Source organism: Pelodiscus sinensis, chromosome 4 (genome assembly GCF_052426305.1).
Source record: "Pelodiscus sinensis isolate ZL-2025 chromosome 4, ASM5242630v1, whole genome shotgun sequence".
Taxonomy (NCBI): domain Eukaryota; kingdom Metazoa; phylum Chordata; order Testudines; family Trionychidae; genus Pelodiscus; species Pelodiscus sinensis.
In genome coordinates, this window is record NC_143055.1 from 94,599,605 (window position 1) to 94,617,522 (window position 17,918).

Consider the following 17,918-nt stretch of genomic DNA (forward strand, 5'->3'; position numbering starts at 1 on the left):
TATAAGATTAAATATGTGTGTGTTTACATAGAGGTTAACATTGTAAAAGTTATGTAACAATGTTACTTACAACTCTCTGTGTGCTTATAACCTTCTCACATTCACATTTTGGGCTGAGATTTGTGTTTGTTCTCATCCCCAAAGTGACTTGTTTTTAATGAAGGAACATGGTTATATAAAAATTATGGGCAGAATCTTTTGGTCTGGCCAGGTTATGCTAATTGCAGAACCAGGGTGTTGGGAGTTGGTAATTTTTTCTCTTGTATTTGTTCTTCTGATCCTGAAAGCATTGAAAGATGCTCCTGGGATATCTGTTCTGTTCACCCTATTTTTATGCCTCAGGGTGTTTTTAAGCCAAGCTCTAACTCCAAGGAATTAGAAGGAGACTTAATTGGGGAGAGGGAGAGGAGCCTACATTAGCGCTTGCATCTTCCTTTGAATCATCTGGTGCTGGATATTGTTCTGGACTAGATGGACCTCCCACCTCCTCCATTATGATAGTTTTTGTGAGCAATGAAGACAATTATAGGTACAGAAAGGCTTTAAAAGAGATTGAAAAAGATTAGGATTGGTTATTTTATAGAGGAGATGACTAAGAGAGGATTTCATCAGGTGCACGAAATAAATGACTGTTAAAGAAAAAGTAAACTGGGTTTTCATATGTACCCTTTCTCATGAGGCTTTAAAGAGCTTGAGTGGCTGGAACTAGAGAAATTCAGACTGGAAATTTGGTGTATATTTTTAACAGAGTAATTAACCATTGGAACAGTTTACCAAGGGTTGTGCTGGATTCTTTGTTACTTGACAAGTTTTAAATCAAAGCTGGATACTTTTCTGCAAGATGGGTTGTAGAAATTATCCGCCAGCTGGGTGGAGTAGCTTAGCGCCTCCGGGAAGGGGGAAGCACAGTGATTCTCAGCGCCGAGCTGCCTGTGTGCAGCTCCAGCGCAAGGAGGCGGGGCACGAGTCAGAGGGCAGGATGCCGGCAGACACCAGGACGCTGGCGTGACATGGTCCCACTGACTTTAAAGGCAGCTCGGCTCTGGCTGCGTGGCCGCAGGAGCTGGCTGCGGCGCAGCTAGGCCCCGCCCCATCGGCTCCAGTCCTGTCGCAGCCCCAACCCCCTCGCCGGTGAGAGACCACTCCCGGCCGACCACCCGGCTCGCTGCACCCCCCCCCCGCTCCCCTTTGTCTCCACACCGCCTGTTCCCCAGGCCACCCCTGCTCCCCAGACCCCCTGCTCTCCCTATTCCCTGTGACTCTCTGGTTCTGTGCTGCCCCTGCACCCCTCCGATCCCTGCTCCTCCAGCTCTGTGCTGCCCATTCCCTGCACTGCTCCTAGACCCTGATCCCTCTGCCCCTGCCCACGTCCCATTCCCTGTGCCTCCACCGCACCCTGAGTCCCTCTGGCTCTGTGCCTCCCATTCCCCATGCCATCCCTGTACCCCCCCACACACTGTTCTGTGCACCCCTCTGGCTCTGTGCTGTCCCTGCACCCTGTTTCCCCTGTGGGTCAGGAGTGATGGGGTGCTTGTCCATAGGGAGGGGCTGGACAGGACAGGGGAGTGAAAGGGGGAGTTCACTTGAAGCGCCTTTGCCTTTATGGAAAAAAACAAATGAAAATGCTATTTGCTAGTTATAGGGCTAAAATGCCGGGACAAAAATGAAAACAAAAAAAACCCCATTGCAAAATGCAAATGTGTAAAAGACAACAAAAAAAGGGGGGGGGCACCAAAAATGTTTTACTTGGGGCAACAAAAAACCTAGAGCTGGCCCTGGGGGAGGAAAAAGGGCTGGGCTGGGCTGGGCTGGGCTGGACAGGACGGGACTGTAGGGTAGGGAGGAGAGGGGAAGAATATGGGGAAGGGGTTTGTGCTGAGGGGAGGGGAGGGGAGGAGGTCTGAAGAAGAAGAAGAAGAAAGGGGAAGGCACCAAGGGACAGGGGTGCAGGAGAGACAAATGCCAGGGGGCCAAGTGGAGACAATGAGGTAAAGGGCAGGAGGGGAGGTGTCAGTGGGAAGGGAGACAGGGTGATACTGAGGGTACGTCCAGACTACATGCCTCCGTCGACGGAGGCATGTAGATTAGCCAGATAGGCAGAGGGAAATGAAGCCGCGATTAAAATAATCGCGGCTTCATTTAAATTTAAATGGCTGCCCCGCTCTGCCGATCAGCTGTTTGTCGGCAGATCGGGGCAGTCTGGACGTTCCCCTGTCGCCAGAAAACCCTTTTGTCGACCGCCCCGTTATGCCTCGTGGGATGAGGCATAACGGGGCGGTCGACAAAAGGGTTTTCTGGCGACAGGGGAACGTCCAGACTGCCCCGATCTGCCGACAAACAGCTGATCGGCAGAGCGGGGCAGCCATTTAAATTTAAATGAAGCCGCGATTATTTTAATCGCGGCTTCATTTCCCTCTGCCTATCTGGCTAATCTACATGCCTCCGTCGACGGAGGCATGTAGTCTGGACGTACCCTGAAAGAGGAGAGAGTAAGGCCACTGGGGACTAGAGGGGGTAGGGGGAGGTGCTGGGAGAAGGCTAGAAAGAAGGGGTGGGCATGAGGAAGGAGGGGATGGAGCAAGTCATGTGTGAGGGCACAGAGGTCTGAGGGGAATGGGGGCAGAAGGTAGTGAGGGGGTGGGCATCAGGGAAAAAGAGAGCGAAGGGGGAGGCACCAGGAGGGTGCAGGTGCCAGGAGATTCTGGGGGTGAAGCAGAAGGGAAGACACCTGCAGGGGTGGGACCAGCACCAGAGGAGAGAGGCAGGGCAGGTGTGTAGAGGGGAGGTGTTAGGAGAGGGGATGAGGAGGGGTAGCTCACATGTTCAGAGTGGGGCTACTGGAGGAATGGGCACAGGGGGGAGAGAAGGGCTGGTGGAGGGGGGCAGGTCTCAGGAAGGCTGAGGGCTGTGAGAAGGGCAGGAGTCAGGACAGCAGGAGAGGGTGAGGGGTTGGGGGGCAGCAGGCACCAGGGGAGATGATGGAGCAAGGGGAGGAGACATGGCAGCAGAGGGAAAAGGTAGAGGTTTATAAGATATTTATTAATAACTTATTAGTAATTAGTGTTCTTATTAGGAATTTATGCTATTAAAAAAAACCACTTTTTGTGGGGGAGGGTGGCGAGTCCCTTTTTTGTCTGGTGTGTAGGGTTTTCCAGAATTTGTCGAGCCCTGATTATTACATTGATTTTTAAATGTATAAAGAGGACACAGACTATCCGGCATCAGGGCACAAGGCAATCCCTTACTTGCTGGAATTAATAAGAGACTTCTCCTATGGATATATTATTGCTTCATAATGGTTCACCTACAATGTTTGTCTTTCTTTCTCTGAAGCATCTTACATGGGTCACTATCAGATACTGCACATCAAACTGGATGGATCGCTGATCTGATCCGGCGTGACCATTCACATATTCCACCTACGTAACTGATAAAAAAAATGTATTTTCCTGTTTCCTAGCTTCCATGGAATACTGTTCTGCAGGTACATTTGGTGAGACAGAGAAATTCCCAATGATCAGCAATCATGCAATTTAAAAAGTAACTTGGCATGTGTGTAGTAGGGAATTTCTACTCCCTTTACTGTTATAATAGTCCCAGCTCTGTGGAGTTTAATAGAGTATATACTAGGAATGTGAAAGTGTAACCATGTATGTGGTTAACCAATGACCCTGGGTTCATTGGTTAACATTCATGGTTACATGCAGTCTCCCTGTACGAGTCTCCCTGTACGTGGAAAGCCTGCCTCTGTATCAAAGGCCGGAGTGTAGGGAAGGCAGAGAGGGGTGCGCAAGGTGGGAGCTGGTATGTGCAGCTAGCCAGCTTAAAACCTGGCTCCCTGTGCCCACCGGCTCCTAGGGAACCACCTGCTGCCCTGCTGTAACCATGTACACTGCTGAAATTTTCAGTGGTTACACGGTTATTTACTTAAAGGCATTTTAACATCCGTACTACATACCCAAATTATTCCTGTGTAGAAATCCCTATCCGTGGAAGAGCTATGGCATGAAGATTTCCCTGAAAAGATATGTATTTTATAGACAACATGTTATGATCCTCAGAATAGCATGAAGTTAAGAATCTTATATGGATACCATACTTTTTCACACATTTTTTATAAACCAGGGTAGACCAAATGAGGGTTTTTTCATATTTTAAACCCTCTCCTTATATATTAAATCATTCTACATCTTACAATTGCTGTTATTTTCAGTCCATTGTGTCTACTTCCTGTTGGTCAAAGGTCATGAGGATAGGGTGGTGTATAGTGAGATGGAAAGCTGACAGCAAAAAGAAAACTCTGCGTATTTAGGGGTAGATACAACTACAGAAATGGCCAGGACGTTGCTTGGATATATTGAAAACACAAAGAGGTAAACTATTAGTAAAACTGAAATATGATGATATTTTATTTATATGGAAAATGAATGAGGTTTAAAAAAATACATACATTCCTTCTCTAAGGAAAGATTTTATATTTTCCTTAAGTTAATTTTCCGTTTCTAGAAAAGATGACATTTTTTGTTTGGTGTGCAACTTAAAGATTTTTGTTATAGCTGTTTCTTAGACATGAAAGTAAATATTGAGCACAGTTGGTAATTTTATGTTATAAAATGGTTTAGAACGTCATTTAACATTTTCTAAGAGTTAATACTGCAAACTGGAAATAATGGTCTTGTTCTGTTATGTTAAGTCAAAAGAATGTATATTTTAGTATAGCGTTGTTCTAAAATGTGTAATATGTCTTGGCATGGCTGTCCATTGTTTGAGAAACCTATCTGTTTGTTTTTTCAAACAATAGTATGTCATTTTGGTTTTTCTTATAGTAAAAATAAACTGGAACTGAATGATCCTAAACAAATATTTAATACTTGAGGAATTGCATTGTCTGAGCTTAAGATCTTCAGTGATATGATCACAAGCTTCTATGTAGGTTACTATTACACTGTTATGACAAGGTTTTGCTTTTAGACTGAATTTCAGTTCATAGAGCTGTTGCCTGGCGAAGGGAAGAGAAGGGTAACAAAAAAATGATCGTATGTAGTTAATTTGATTCTGCAAAACACTTGATCTGGTGGATTATTTGACTGTTTTAGATAGAGTTTAGTAGACCATAGAAATGTTTTGTTAGTTGAACTGGTAAGTTAGTATGGATACTGTATTATCAATTAGACAGCTGCGATTACACAGAAGCTTTTTTCTTTTTTTAAAAAGTATAGTAATGTACACTTTAATTTATAAATGTTGTACTGTTGGTTCTCTAAACTGCTGTCATTCTGTCTATAGCTTTTGTTCCAGTAGTTGTTTGAATCTAAAAGAAATATTCTGTTATGTCTTGGAGAAGGATTTTTAAGGGCACCATCAAGTAGATACTAAGCAGTTTTAAAAATGTAGTTTTAGATTCTGCACCTGTTCTAAAGTTCCTCTGCTGATATTTTGGTCATTTTTATATAATTTTAAATGTTTGCTTCTCCTTGTCACTGTTCGAGAGCCTCATGCAGACAGGAGAAATTGACTATCCAGGCGAGGCATGGAACTGAACATACACAAGATGCTGTGAAAAGTACAAGTAATGAAGTGGAACTATAGGACTGATTTTTTCCCCCCCCCTCAAATCTTCCAGTTACAAACACTTCCTAAGATTACTGTACAGGCATGCTAGTAAGTGAAAAGTAAGATATGTGATGAAATCCTAGCTCCACTGAAGTTGGTGGCAAAACTCCCATTGATTTAGATGGGCCCAGGATTTCATGAGTTTTAAGCTAACTGTGTTGCTATAAACCCCAGACTTTGACTTTTTTTTTTAAAATTAAACCATTTTTATGTGATGAAGCATTGTTGTCTCTCCCAATTACTGCATGTTCAAGAATTTGACCTTGGTACTCTTAATAAGTCATGATGCTGCTGGTTCTTTGTGCTACAGTAATGCTTAAAGGTCACAATCAGCATCAAAACATCCCTATCCTACGCGTCGTCCTTTAGTCACATTCCCAAAAAGAAGTCCTCGCTTCAACAGCTTCCTGTATTATTTTGGGGCTCAGTACAATGACTATATTAAAAGGAGGATATAGAAGGATGACAGGAACTAAAATAAGATGTCACTGTTAGACATCTCTTCCACAACTGCAAGATTTATGAAGGTATGAAATATCTTTTAAATAAATCAGTGATCCCCAGTTTGTGCACAACCAGACTGGAATTGGGTGATTGATTGCTTGTAGGCATTGCAGCAGAGTTGGACCTTAGAGGAAGGAAATAAATGTCCTGGCCTTATATATTGATTCAGGTAGGATGTGTGTTGAAAAGGAAGCTGGTTGAAGAATTCAAGGAAGGGATTGGTGAAGTCAAATTGTGGTACAGATTGAACCTCTGTATTCCGGCACTCTCTAGCTCGGCAACATCCATAGTCTGGCATGATTGTAGTTATCTAGATGTCCACTTATTATGGGTGTGACCAAGTTTCCCGTGGTCTACTACCCAGAGATGTTAGTGTGTAGTAGAGATGTAAACAAAGGCTTATTGGGTAGTTGACTGGAATATCAACTACATGCTCTGCCGCCCTTCTCTGCTGCCTCTTTGAGAGGTAGCAAGTGGGGGGGAAACAGAGCCAGTTTCCCATAGCACTGTCCACAGGAGCTGCAGTAGGGGGAGATAGGAGAGGTTGCTCTGGCAGCAGCCCCTGTCCACAGCCAGCCCTGGCTGCCATGTATAAGGGCTGCTGGACTCAGCATGAGCCGGGACCGAGCAGTCCTGGCTCTTGCTGGTCCAGGAGTGCATTTAAAATGCAGAGCTGCAGCGTGAGTGGCTCCTGGAGCCAGCACGAGCTGGGACTTCTCTGTCCTGGCTCGAGCTACCCCTGTTGCGGCTCTGCATAGCGGTCCTTATCAACTAATTGTGTAGTCGATACAAATTGTATGGACCACACGATTAGTTAGATAACGGCAATTTAACACCCTTAGCATGTAATCAACAGGATTAACTGATAAATCCAGGCTTATTGGTTAATCGTGTAGTTGACTACACCATAACATCCGTAGTCCCACAAAGTTTGTTTAGACATCAGTCTTGGCTCTCAGTGTTCTGTGCTGTTATTTAGTTCTACTTTATCTCTGAGTCCAGTAATCGGTGGAAATGTTAGTAATGCTGCTAGGAAGTATTGACCTCCCATGGTTTGGCAAATTCTCTGGTTCGGCATTGGTCAGGTCCTTAGGGTTCCGGACTATAGTTGTTTAACTTATAAGGACAAGGCTATCGCAGCAGCAGCATTTTGAGTAGGTGTGATAGGAGGTGTGTGTGTGGGAGTTGAAACAGGAGGAGGTGAGCACTTGGAACTAGAGCGCCGTCGGCAGAAAGAAGCGATTATGTTTTGAAAACATGGGGGAAGGAGCAGCAAAATTTGGAAACCACCTGGATAGGCAGGGCCAGGAAAAGGCATGCCCATCTCCTGGATTATAAACAGGTGTGATAGGGACAAGGGTGCTGTCTTCAGCAGTAATGGAGGGTGGTGCAAATCTTATTTTTGACCACATTGCATTTTTTGCTGACTTGGACAAGTGGGTAAAGATGTGGAATTGAAACAGATGGGGACAGGTCAGGAGTGCTAAGATAAACTTGCAAGTAATCAGCAAATTCATGGTAGTTTGAAGGCTGTATTTGGGTAAGATTTCCCGGAAATATTATATAGACCCAAGAAGAGAGAGAAACGTTGTGTGGAGAGAGCATTGCCCTGAGATTCAGGAAATGTGGGGATTCAGGATTTGGGGTAAATTTTTTAGTCTCTGAGTCAGTTCTTTATTTGCATGAGGATGATGATGTTTCCCTATCACTCAGGGACGTGTGAGCTGAAATTCATTAATGTTTAAGAGGTGCTGAGATCAGGAGTGGGGAGAATATAGGTAAGGAAATGGAAGAGGGCCAGAGTCCTCTGCAAGCCTGAAGAAGTCTGGTGTAATGGAGATGTGCCTGTATTAAAGGGGTGGCCAGAAACAGGAGAAGAACCAAGAGAAAACAGCATGATGACAGCTAAGGGAGGGCATAGTTTTTGAAGAGTGTGTGACCAGTGGTGTAACATGGGTTGGATGACACAGTCATAGACTTATTGGCTAGAGGTTTTTGGGTCAGGGGATGCCTGCTATGGATCCAGCCACTTGGAAGAACAGTGTTTTCTCAGGGCTTTTGGGTTTCTAATCTGGGAAGCCAACTGGTCTGGAAGCCTGGAAGACCTGGCCAGATGCCTGGAGCCACAGATCTTGGGAGCCCTGGAAGCTCTTGATTGAAATGTACATGTTTCTTGTCAGTTTCACTTCGTAGCTGTGGGATTTTGAGAAGCATTATTTTGTTTCAGAAACTCTATATTCCAGTGTTTCCAAAATGAATTTTGTGTGCGTGTGTGAAATCTATGGTTTGTGGAAAAAAATTGGTCTCTTTCCAAATCAGAGCTAAACTAAACTTTAAAATAGCAGATTTTCCCAGGAACTAGAAATCTTGAGTTTTGGCCAGCCCGCCTGTTAGCATAGTTAATCCTAACATAGAAGGGACTTAAGGAATGCAGTGTAAAAATGATGAACTTGTGATTTTAGGCTTTGTTAAAATGGGAGAGATCCTTATGCAGTGCTAACTTAAGTTTCTTTTAATCTTTGCATTTTCTTTGATAATTTAATGAATTGTTCAGTATTGATTTATTTATTTTAGTTCAAACGATTAAATATGAATTCCAACATTTTGCTTACAGTAAATATTCATGGAAGTATTGTTCTGCTTTATTTTCCAATGTTTTCTTTAGTTTATTTAACAAAGCTAAAGTTAGAACTAGCAGCATAAGACTAGAAAAAGGTGACAATAGTTTGAAAACAGGAAATTTAGCCTTATGTGTATTCGGAACAGATGATCAGGATGATAGCCAGTAGAGTGGAAACTTCCACTGAGACTGTTTTTTCCTTATTTTGCTCAGTTAGAAAAGATGGTGCTTCCTGGAAAACAAGTCTTAAGTACTTTAAAGAAAGTAATAATGCATCCAGTATTTTCTCCACTTCACATTTGCTTTACTTGTTTTTCATTACATTTGTTTACTCTTTTAGCATTGTTACTAAAAAGTACAATTTTGAGATAATCTAAGGTCTTTGACAGTCCACCGTTATTGTTAAAATGTTTGTACCAGGATATTTGTGGAGGTTTTGTCCTCTATTCTTATGTGTTATTAAAAAAAAAAAAGGGGGAGGGGAAGGGGGGCACAGTGGCGATGCATCAGGAGAATGCAGCTGCATATCCAAACTTCTAACTTATGTTGGTATAAATACATTGCTTGGGATATGGAAAATCCACTGCCCCTGAGTGATGTTGTTAATGCAGCCTAACTCCAGTTGTCACCAGCTCTGTTGATGGAAGAAGCCTCGTGGCTACATAGCGACTGCCTCTTGGGACACCAATGGGAGAGCCCTCCTGCAGGGCCATCCCTACCTATACACGTAACACGCAGCCATGTAGGGAGCTACAAAATTTGGGGCTCCAAATTGCCCCAGATTTCATGGTGCCCTAGGCAGATGCATGCTGTGTAAGGGCTCCGACCTCAATCCACATGCCCCAGATGCCCGCTCCTGGCTCAGTGTTGGTCCGCCTGTTCCCATTCCCTGGATGCCCCCATGCCCCATCTCACGGTGAGTGGCCCTCACAGGTTGGAGGAGTCAGATGAAGCAGGGGCAACTGCGTAGTGGGCGGCTGGAGAGAAGCAGCACTTTCCCCTTAAAAGCATTGCTTTTCTCTTGCTGGCTGTGTAGCCACTGCTGCTACTCCAGAGTCTCCTGGCCTGCACCTCCCTCCTGGCTATGCTTCAGGTTGCCATCTCTGCCCGATTGGACAGACTGGATGTCACTGTAGTAAATGGCGTCCAGTTCAGGAGAGCTGGCAACCCTTTTCCCCTATAACTTCAGCCTTTCTCCCCACTGTGTGGAGTGGCCACTTCCCCTTGGAGGAGGTAGTGATGCTCAGTTGCATAGGGCACCAGTACCAGTAGGAACAGCCCTCCCCTCCCATCAGCAAAGGCAGCATTTTCACTGAAGTGCGACAGCAGAGCAGCTGTGCCACTTCAGCCTTGTAAGTGTAGACAAGCCCTAAGTGATGCTTTCTCCCAGCTTTCCTGGTACTGAGGCAAAGCCGAATTGCTTGCTTTTAAACCAACAGTACTCAATTTATGAAAATTATATTCAACAAGTAAAATAAAAATACTGCTTTCTTCTCTTCCTCCATTACTGCCCTATCAAAAAAAGACTGGGTTAAAAAACTACTCAACTGCAGTCTCTTTTGGTTTCAACTCTTTGAGTGTGCCCAGGGCTTCAGCAGCTGTGAGACAATTTGTCATATGTTAGGGTACTTTTAAAAACCTACTTTTTTAGCTCCATAATTTTGTTTTGTAATCACTATATTTAAAAGCTTAGATTGCTGAGTTATTTGCCCTGTTGTTTGATGTGCTTCGTAAGATATACTTTAAAAAAAATCTATATTTAATAAATTCCTAATTTATAGGCAGTGTTTGAACAAGACATGCAAGTTAAATAAACATATATTGTATTAACAGATAGATAAGATAATTCGAGGTAAGGAATATTCATTTTCTCAAAATATCTAAGGTCTGTCTCATACCAATATTGGCTAGGATTTAGGAAAGTGAATTTTAAAACACAAAAGACACTGTAGCATTTCTTATTTTTCTCATCTGTTTTCCAATAGAAGGTCAGCAGCATCTGATTCCCTTTAATCAGTGCAACCAAAGTCAAATTGTTTAGAGTCTATTACTGATTAAATAATTGAAGAGAGGACGTTTACTTGTTTCTATAACATCATTGTGGCATAATTCAATTATATATTTGTAGTGATTTTGTAGGCTACAATCCCTGTTACACATTATCCAGATGTGAAATTTGAGAAACATTCTTTAAACAAAAATATCCAAAGGAAAAATAATAAAGAAGGGCACATTTACATAAATAGTTTCTTTCTGTCTCTCATACCTCTGCACTGCCTCTTTCAGACAATTTTGGAAAGGAGTTATTGAAGAAGCTCTCTTCATTAGTTATAGTCGGTATTCTGTTGGCTCTATGAGGCAGTATACAGCTTTCACTAGGGCAACAAAGACTGAAATGTTAAAAATAGAACAAGCTTTAAGAATCCTAGATATTTTCAGATAACAAAGAGTGATTTATGTGGGCTCATTTTGCACTTTGACAAAACATAGAGGAGCTTTTGTACTATGATTAGCAAGGGTTCTGATGTCAGTTCTCTTGTCTAGCTTCAGGCTTTATTCTGCTGCTAAATTGTGCTTTGTACTGTAACCCAGAGAACCTTTGTATCTGCCTTATTAGTGTGTAGTTTATGGAATTGCTTTTGTTTTTGAGTTTAATCTGTGCCAATTTCAGTGAGTGACTCATTATATGACTGAAATAAACATTCACATATTCACTGTGCAAAAATTCTTCAAAAAAATAGTAGCAGGTGGTAGGCTAAACTCAGTGTTTTAAGTACTTAGTAGTTGGTATTTTGTAGCATAAAGGGCTGAAAACAAGTTCTGTTTAGATGATGAATTGATGAAATTGGAGTAAGAGTCATATATCATTCTTTAATGTTGAATAGGATTCTATTAGTGATAATATGAACAAGAATTTCACCTGTTAACTTAATTAGACAGAAACTCCCCAATGTAGGCAAAATTAATGTGTACCTAGTTTATTTGTGGTGCATGAATTGTTAGGGAAGCAGGTTGGGGGTTTTATAGATTGCTTTTTAAAAATCTCATTGGATGAAATGAAGGTACAGTAGACTTCTGATAATCCGGCACCTTTGGGACGCAGGTGGTGCCGGATTATCAGAAATGCCGGACTATCAGGAGGTACTCTGGCAGAGGCGGGTCTTGTCAGAGGGGGAACAGCGCCGCAAGGGCCGAACCCTCTGCCATTTTAGAAGAAGGCAAAGCCTGCGAGCTGTGGAAGCAGAGAGGAGGAGAGAGGCAGGCAGCCGCTTCAAGAAGTTCTAGTCAGTTACACTGCCGCGGCTGGATCAACAGGCTCTCAATCTACCTTTCCCCTCTACTGCTTGGGGCAGAGGGTAGGGGGTAGACGGGCGGGCGGAGGGGGGTGCTGAACCCTCCCTCCTGTTGCAGGGAGGCAAAGCCTGCGAGCGGCGGAAGGGGAGACGCGGCGAGAGGCAGGCAGCTGCATTCAGGAAGTTCTAGTCAGTTACACTTACTCCGGCTGGATCCACAGCCGACAGGCTCTCAGTCTACCTTTCCTCTCTACTGCCCGGAGGGGGGCCAGGAGAGGGTAGGGTCGGCGGGGGTGTGCTGAACCCTCCCTCCTCTTGCAGGAAGGCAAAGCCTGCAAGGGGCAGAACCGGAGAGTGGGCAAGAGGCAGGCAGCCGCCTTCGGGAAGTTCTAGTCAATTTCACTGCCCCAGGCTAGATCCACAGCCGACAGGCTCTCGATCTACCTTTCCTCTCTACTGCCTGGAGGAGGGGGGGGCAGAGGAAGGTAGGGGTAGGCGGGGGTGTGCTGAACCCTCCCTCCTCTTGCAGGGAGGCAAAGCCTGCAAGCGGCAGAACCAGAGAGGGAGGGAGAAGCAGGCAGCTGTTTCAAGAAGTTCTAATCAATTGCACTGCCCCGGCAACAGGCTCGCAATCTACCTTTCCTGTCTACTGCCTAAGGGGGAGGGGGACGGTGGGAATAGGTAGATCCGCAGGTGACAGGCTGCTGCTGAAACTCACAAGAGATCATCTCCCCTCCCTTGTGAGTTTCAGCAGTAGCCTGTCACCTGTGGATCTACCTGTTCCCACCGCCCCCCTCCCCCTTAGGCAGTAGAGAGGAAAGGTAGATTGCGAGCCTGTTGCCCGGGCAGTTCAATTGATTAGAACTTCTTGAAACAGCTGCCTGCCTTTCCCTCTCTCTCTGGTTCTGCCGCTTGCAGGCTTTGCCTCCCTGCAAGAGGAGGGAGGGTTCAGCACACCCCCGCCGACCCTACCCTCTCCTGGCCCCCTCTCCGGGCAGTAGAGAGGAAAGGTAGACTGAGAGCCTGTTGGCTGTGGATCCAGCCGGAGTAAGTGTAACTAGAACTTCCTGAATGCAGCTGCCTGCCTCTTGCCGCATCTCCCCTTCCACTGCTCGCAGGCTTTGCCTCCCTGCAACAGGAGGAAGGGTTCAGCACCCCCCCACCCGCCGACCCCCTACCCCAGGCAGTAGAGAGGAAAGGTAGACTGAGAGCCTGTCGGCTGTGGATCCAGCCCAGGGCAGTGTAATTGACTAGAAATTCCTGAAGCAGTTGCCTGCCTCTTGCCTCCTCTCCACCACCCTGGAACATGACGGAGAGTTTGGCGCCCCTGCCCCTGCCGCCGACCTCGGTCCCCTTCTCTTCCCTCTCCTCTTCCCCTCCCGCCCCCCAGAGGCAATAGATAGAGCAAAGTTAAATTGCAAGCCTGTCGCCTGCAGATCCAGCCGCAGTTAGTGTAATTGACTAACAACTTGAAGCAGCTACCGGAGCACTTCCGGGTTGCAGTTGGTGCCGGACCATCAGACGTACCGGACCACTGGATGCCGGACCACCGGAGTTTTACTGTAATTCCATTTTCTGAAATAGCTGCAGCTTACAGAATGTTTTTTCAGAACTAAATATTGGTTAATTATCAGCCTTGGAGGCTTTCAGTGTGGAAAATATCTAAGGTTTCCTAGTTGATAGAAATGCATAAAGCAGAATAACATTTGTCAGATACATATCAATTCTGGAGTATTACACATATGTAGCCACTGCTTATTTTAAGGTGCTTAATTTGTTTTTTTTTCTATTTAATTTTTGTACTTTGTTGTTTATCTCTCCTGTTAACTTGCTAATGCAGTGAGAAATGTGACTCGAGAACTGATTTGAATTGTTTAATTCTGCATTTTAAGGCAGATTATGTACACTATGTTAATGACCACAAAAGTATGATTATTTGTGTAGAATTGCAAGTATAAAAGTCTTTGTTTTTTTTCAAAGTCAGATGATGATTAGTATGTGGTGGCTACTGAATATGCCACACATTCCAATTTAGGATGTCTGGTATTTTTCTCCTCCACTATTTTCTTTATTATCTTGCCATAGTAGCTTCAACTTGATACCAAAAAAGGCATCGCTACTTGACAATGAGTTGTTTGTGGGCCCCCAGTAAAAAGCTGGCTATGCTGGTATAGAACCAGAACTATAAGATGGCAGCACAGTTCTGATCCCCATACCCTAGTATGCCTTCCCCTTTCCACTTAGTCTGAAGTAATAGGTCACATTTATACGACTTAGGAGCCAGAGGAAGTTGTTTTTCTGCTCCATAGCTGGTTCCATAAGTCCTATATGAGAAATTCTTGATGCCAGAGGTTGACAGATGCATGTAGATAGGTAAAGGGCCTCAGCGCTTCCATTTGACCCCTTTTTAGTCTGGTAGTCTATCTCTCAGTCACCGTGCATGCTGTACAAAATATGAATGGATTTTTTTAATGTGATGGACTTATGTACTTGTTTAACCAACCTAACAGCAGGAGCTGAATGGAGGTTAGGAGGAGAATGCAAAGGTAACTTAGGCATTCCACAATCCTGGACCAACTGGGTGCAAATTGTAGTTCCTGGGCATGAATTAGCATGTTCTGTACTATTTCATAGTACAAAGTATTTATTCTTTGAGTCTGTGGTTCCCAAACTTTTTATTGAGGTGACCCATCTGCTGTCTTTTTATCTTTTTGGGAAGACACGATTGCATAATAATAATGTTGTGCATGTAAAATATAAACTCGGGTCCACTATTTTTTAAAATTTTTAATAATTCAAACATGAAAGAAAAAAGAAAAACATCAACTCCGCATGCTTTCTGCACTGCTGTATCTCCTCTCCCAGACCTCTCTGCTCTTATGGATAGAGAGCTCTGACAGGGCTCCTGTTACACTCTTGTAACCTGAGGAAGTCACTCCTTTAAGTGAGAATGGAAGACAGGCTGCAGCAAAAGAAAACAGAGACCAGCCCTCCAGTCTCTGTCCTGGGAGAGCCCTGGCCTTTCAAAAATCCTTGTGTCTGAGGGGCCTAATTGAAACAGACACCAAATAGTACAGATCCCCTCCCAGCAAGGCAAGACTCTCAGTAGTAGCCTTCACCTGTTTCAAGATGAGAAGTGCATTCCTGGCCTAGCTCTCAAGCCTGTGGTTCAGCTGTCTCTAGTCCCTGTGCTTTCTCTCTCCCAGTGCTGCTCCCTTCTGCAGCCCCACCAAGCTGAAAGGACTCAGTGCTAGACATGTTCAAAAGCGGGCCTGCCTCGCACTCACACTCTGCTGCAATAGCTTCTGTCATGTAAGGCTGGGTTTAGCTTCCTGCTCTGGGCACTGTGACCTGATAGATTGGTTTGCAGCACTATATAGGTTTGGTCCAGCCTTCTTGGCTGGCCAAACATAGGTGGTGCTATGACTGGGGATGTAAAATCCGACTTATTTAGTTAATGGGTTAAACTTTGTCATGGCTGGGCTGTAACACCACTTTCCCCTCCCCAGCCGTGGGTGGTGGCTGCTCCCGCTAGGTTGGAGCACTCCTTCCCGTGATATACCTGGGCTAGGCCTACTACTATGGACGGGGGCTGCTCCAGCCGGACTGCCTGCAGTGCGCTCCATGGGGCTGAAGCAGTGCCCTGCCTGCAGTGGTTAGGGACTGCTCCAGCCCCTACAGTTAACTGGTTAACCTTTCACATCACTAGCTGTGATCCCATGTGCGCAATTGCAATATCAGTTGGTTGGTAGGTGTCTCAATTATGTGGCCTGAGACAAACTAACCCTTTTTCTCCTTTTACTGTGGCCCTGATAGGAAGAGTGCTTCTGGGGCTCTTAGGGTGTGTCTAGACTACAGGGTTTTGTCGACAAAAGTGGACTTTTGTCGACAAAACTATACCTGCGTCCACACTGCCTTTGAGTTATGTCGACATAATGTCGACAAAACTCAGCAGTTTTGTCGACGTATGTAAACCTCATTCTACGAGGAATAATGCCTTTTATCGACAGAGTTCTGTCGATAGAAGGCATTATTGCATCTACACTGTCCTTTACGTCCACACTGTTAAGTTGACAAAGCGGCTTGCTTTGTCGACAGAACTGGCTGTAGTCTAGACGCTATCTGTCGACAAAACTTCTGTCGACAAAACCCTGTAGTCTAGACATACCCATGGAGAGTGACATGCAAGAGTAGTGATAAGCAACTCACCTAGACTCTTCCTGCAACCCCATGGTGGATCGGGACCCACCATTTGGGAAACACTTTCCTAAATTATGTTGGGTGCTAGTGCCACAAGGCACAGATAAAACAGTTGGGGATCTGTGAAGCATGGAGTATCTAAGGCCAGTAGTTCTTAACCTCTGGATCGCTGTGGCCCAATCAACACAGAACTGTGACCCATGTGAAATCCTCAGAGCCATACAGGTAGAGTTGAATGCAGTTCACAATGATAAATGGGTTGAAAACTACTGATCCAAGACACGCTTCCTTTCCTGGCCACACTCCCTAAGTTGGCAGCATGGGGGAGTTTCAATGCCTGGACTCAGAAAATATAGATATTCATTAATAATTTAACTGTCTGTGATTTTTAAGTTTAAAAGAGAAAACCAGAAAATCCAGTAACTTACAGTGCTGCTCTATAATTTTGTAACAAAATGAAACTTAGAACTATAAAGTGCTGCCAATTAATAAAGTAACTCTTTCTACAAGAGTTGCTATCATAAAATGCTACCGCTTAATGAACCTAATTAACTCTTAAGATTCAGAGAAACATGACTGTGTGAATGAGTTTTGCGTTGTGCTATAAAAAGCAAGTGACCGTTGAAGACAAAACGGCATGAAATGAAGTGTGTGTGTGTGTGTGTGTGTGGTGTGTGTGTGTGTGTATGTTTGTGTTTTTGTGTTTTTTTTCCCTCCTGTGACTGTATTAACTTTTCTTTGGAAGTTTCCCATTTGGTAAATACCAACTTAACTTTTGAAACATATTTTCTTGAGCTAAGTCTTAAAAATAAAGGCAACTATTTTTTTTGTTAAAGTTCACTGCCAGTAGTTTGTAACCTGGTTCTCCTCAGTTTAGTTATTTTGTATGCAATCTTTTGGAAACAATTTGAAATATTTATTGCAGTAGATTCAGTCTATTTTTACAATGCCGTTCCAGTAGTGGAAATCACTGCTTAATAACATCACTCTTATGTTGTTTCCTTTTCCCCCTTGCTTTTTAGGCATGGAAGAGGAGGTGGTTCGTGCTTCGCAGTGGCCGACTAACAGGAGATCCAGATGTGTTGGAATACTACAAAAATGACCACGCCAAAAAACCTATTCGTATTATTGACTTAAACTTGTGTCAGCAAGTGGATGCAGGATTGACATTTAACAAAAAAGAGTTTGAAAACAGTTATATTTTTGATATCAACACTATTGACAGAGTTTTCTACTTGGTGGCAGACAGCGAGGAGGAAATGAATAAGTGGGTTCGATGTATTTGTGACATCTGTGGGTTCAACCCTACAGAAGAAGGTAAACGTAATATTTTTTTACTTTTCCTGAGAAACTCTGTCATGTCACCATAGAAAGGAGTAGTTAAAGATCAATGGCAAAAGGCATTATATGCAAATATAATGTAGCTCTTTTATTATTTAAATGGAATAAATGGGATGATGAAATCTGTAGGGCTTATTTATTTTTGTGACCTAGTGCTGTGGTCTCTAAGGTTTGGGGCATGCCCCTCAGGTGGGTGTCGAGGTATATTCGGGGGGAATGTGGCAGGGCCTGGCCAACCTGCACAGGGAGTAGGGGGGAACGCCACTTACCCCTGCTCTGCCTCATCCCAGCTATGCCCTCATTGTGTCTCAACCAATATGCCAGCTCTGCCGCTAAACAATATGCTA

At 44.2% G+C, this 17,918-nt stretch overlaps 1 protein-coding gene across 7 annotated transcripts in view; it reads left to right on the forward strand.

The window, feature by feature from the left end:
- Positions 1-17,918, forward strand: part of GAB1 (GRB2 associated binding protein 1) — a 131,758-nt gene that overhangs the window by 67,290 nt on the left and 46,550 nt on the right. For 6 of the 7 annotated variants that reach the window (XM_075929893.2, XM_075929895.2, XM_025189015.3 and 3 more), the window contains exon 2: positions 17,253-17,547. In XM_075929893.2, coding sequence (XP_075786008.1) covers positions 17,253-17,547 — 295 coding nt within the window. Of the gene's footprint in view, positions 1-4,202; positions 4,374-17,252; positions 17,548-17,918 lie in introns of those variants that run through there. The other variant, XM_089777995.1, reaches the window with a different exon arrangement.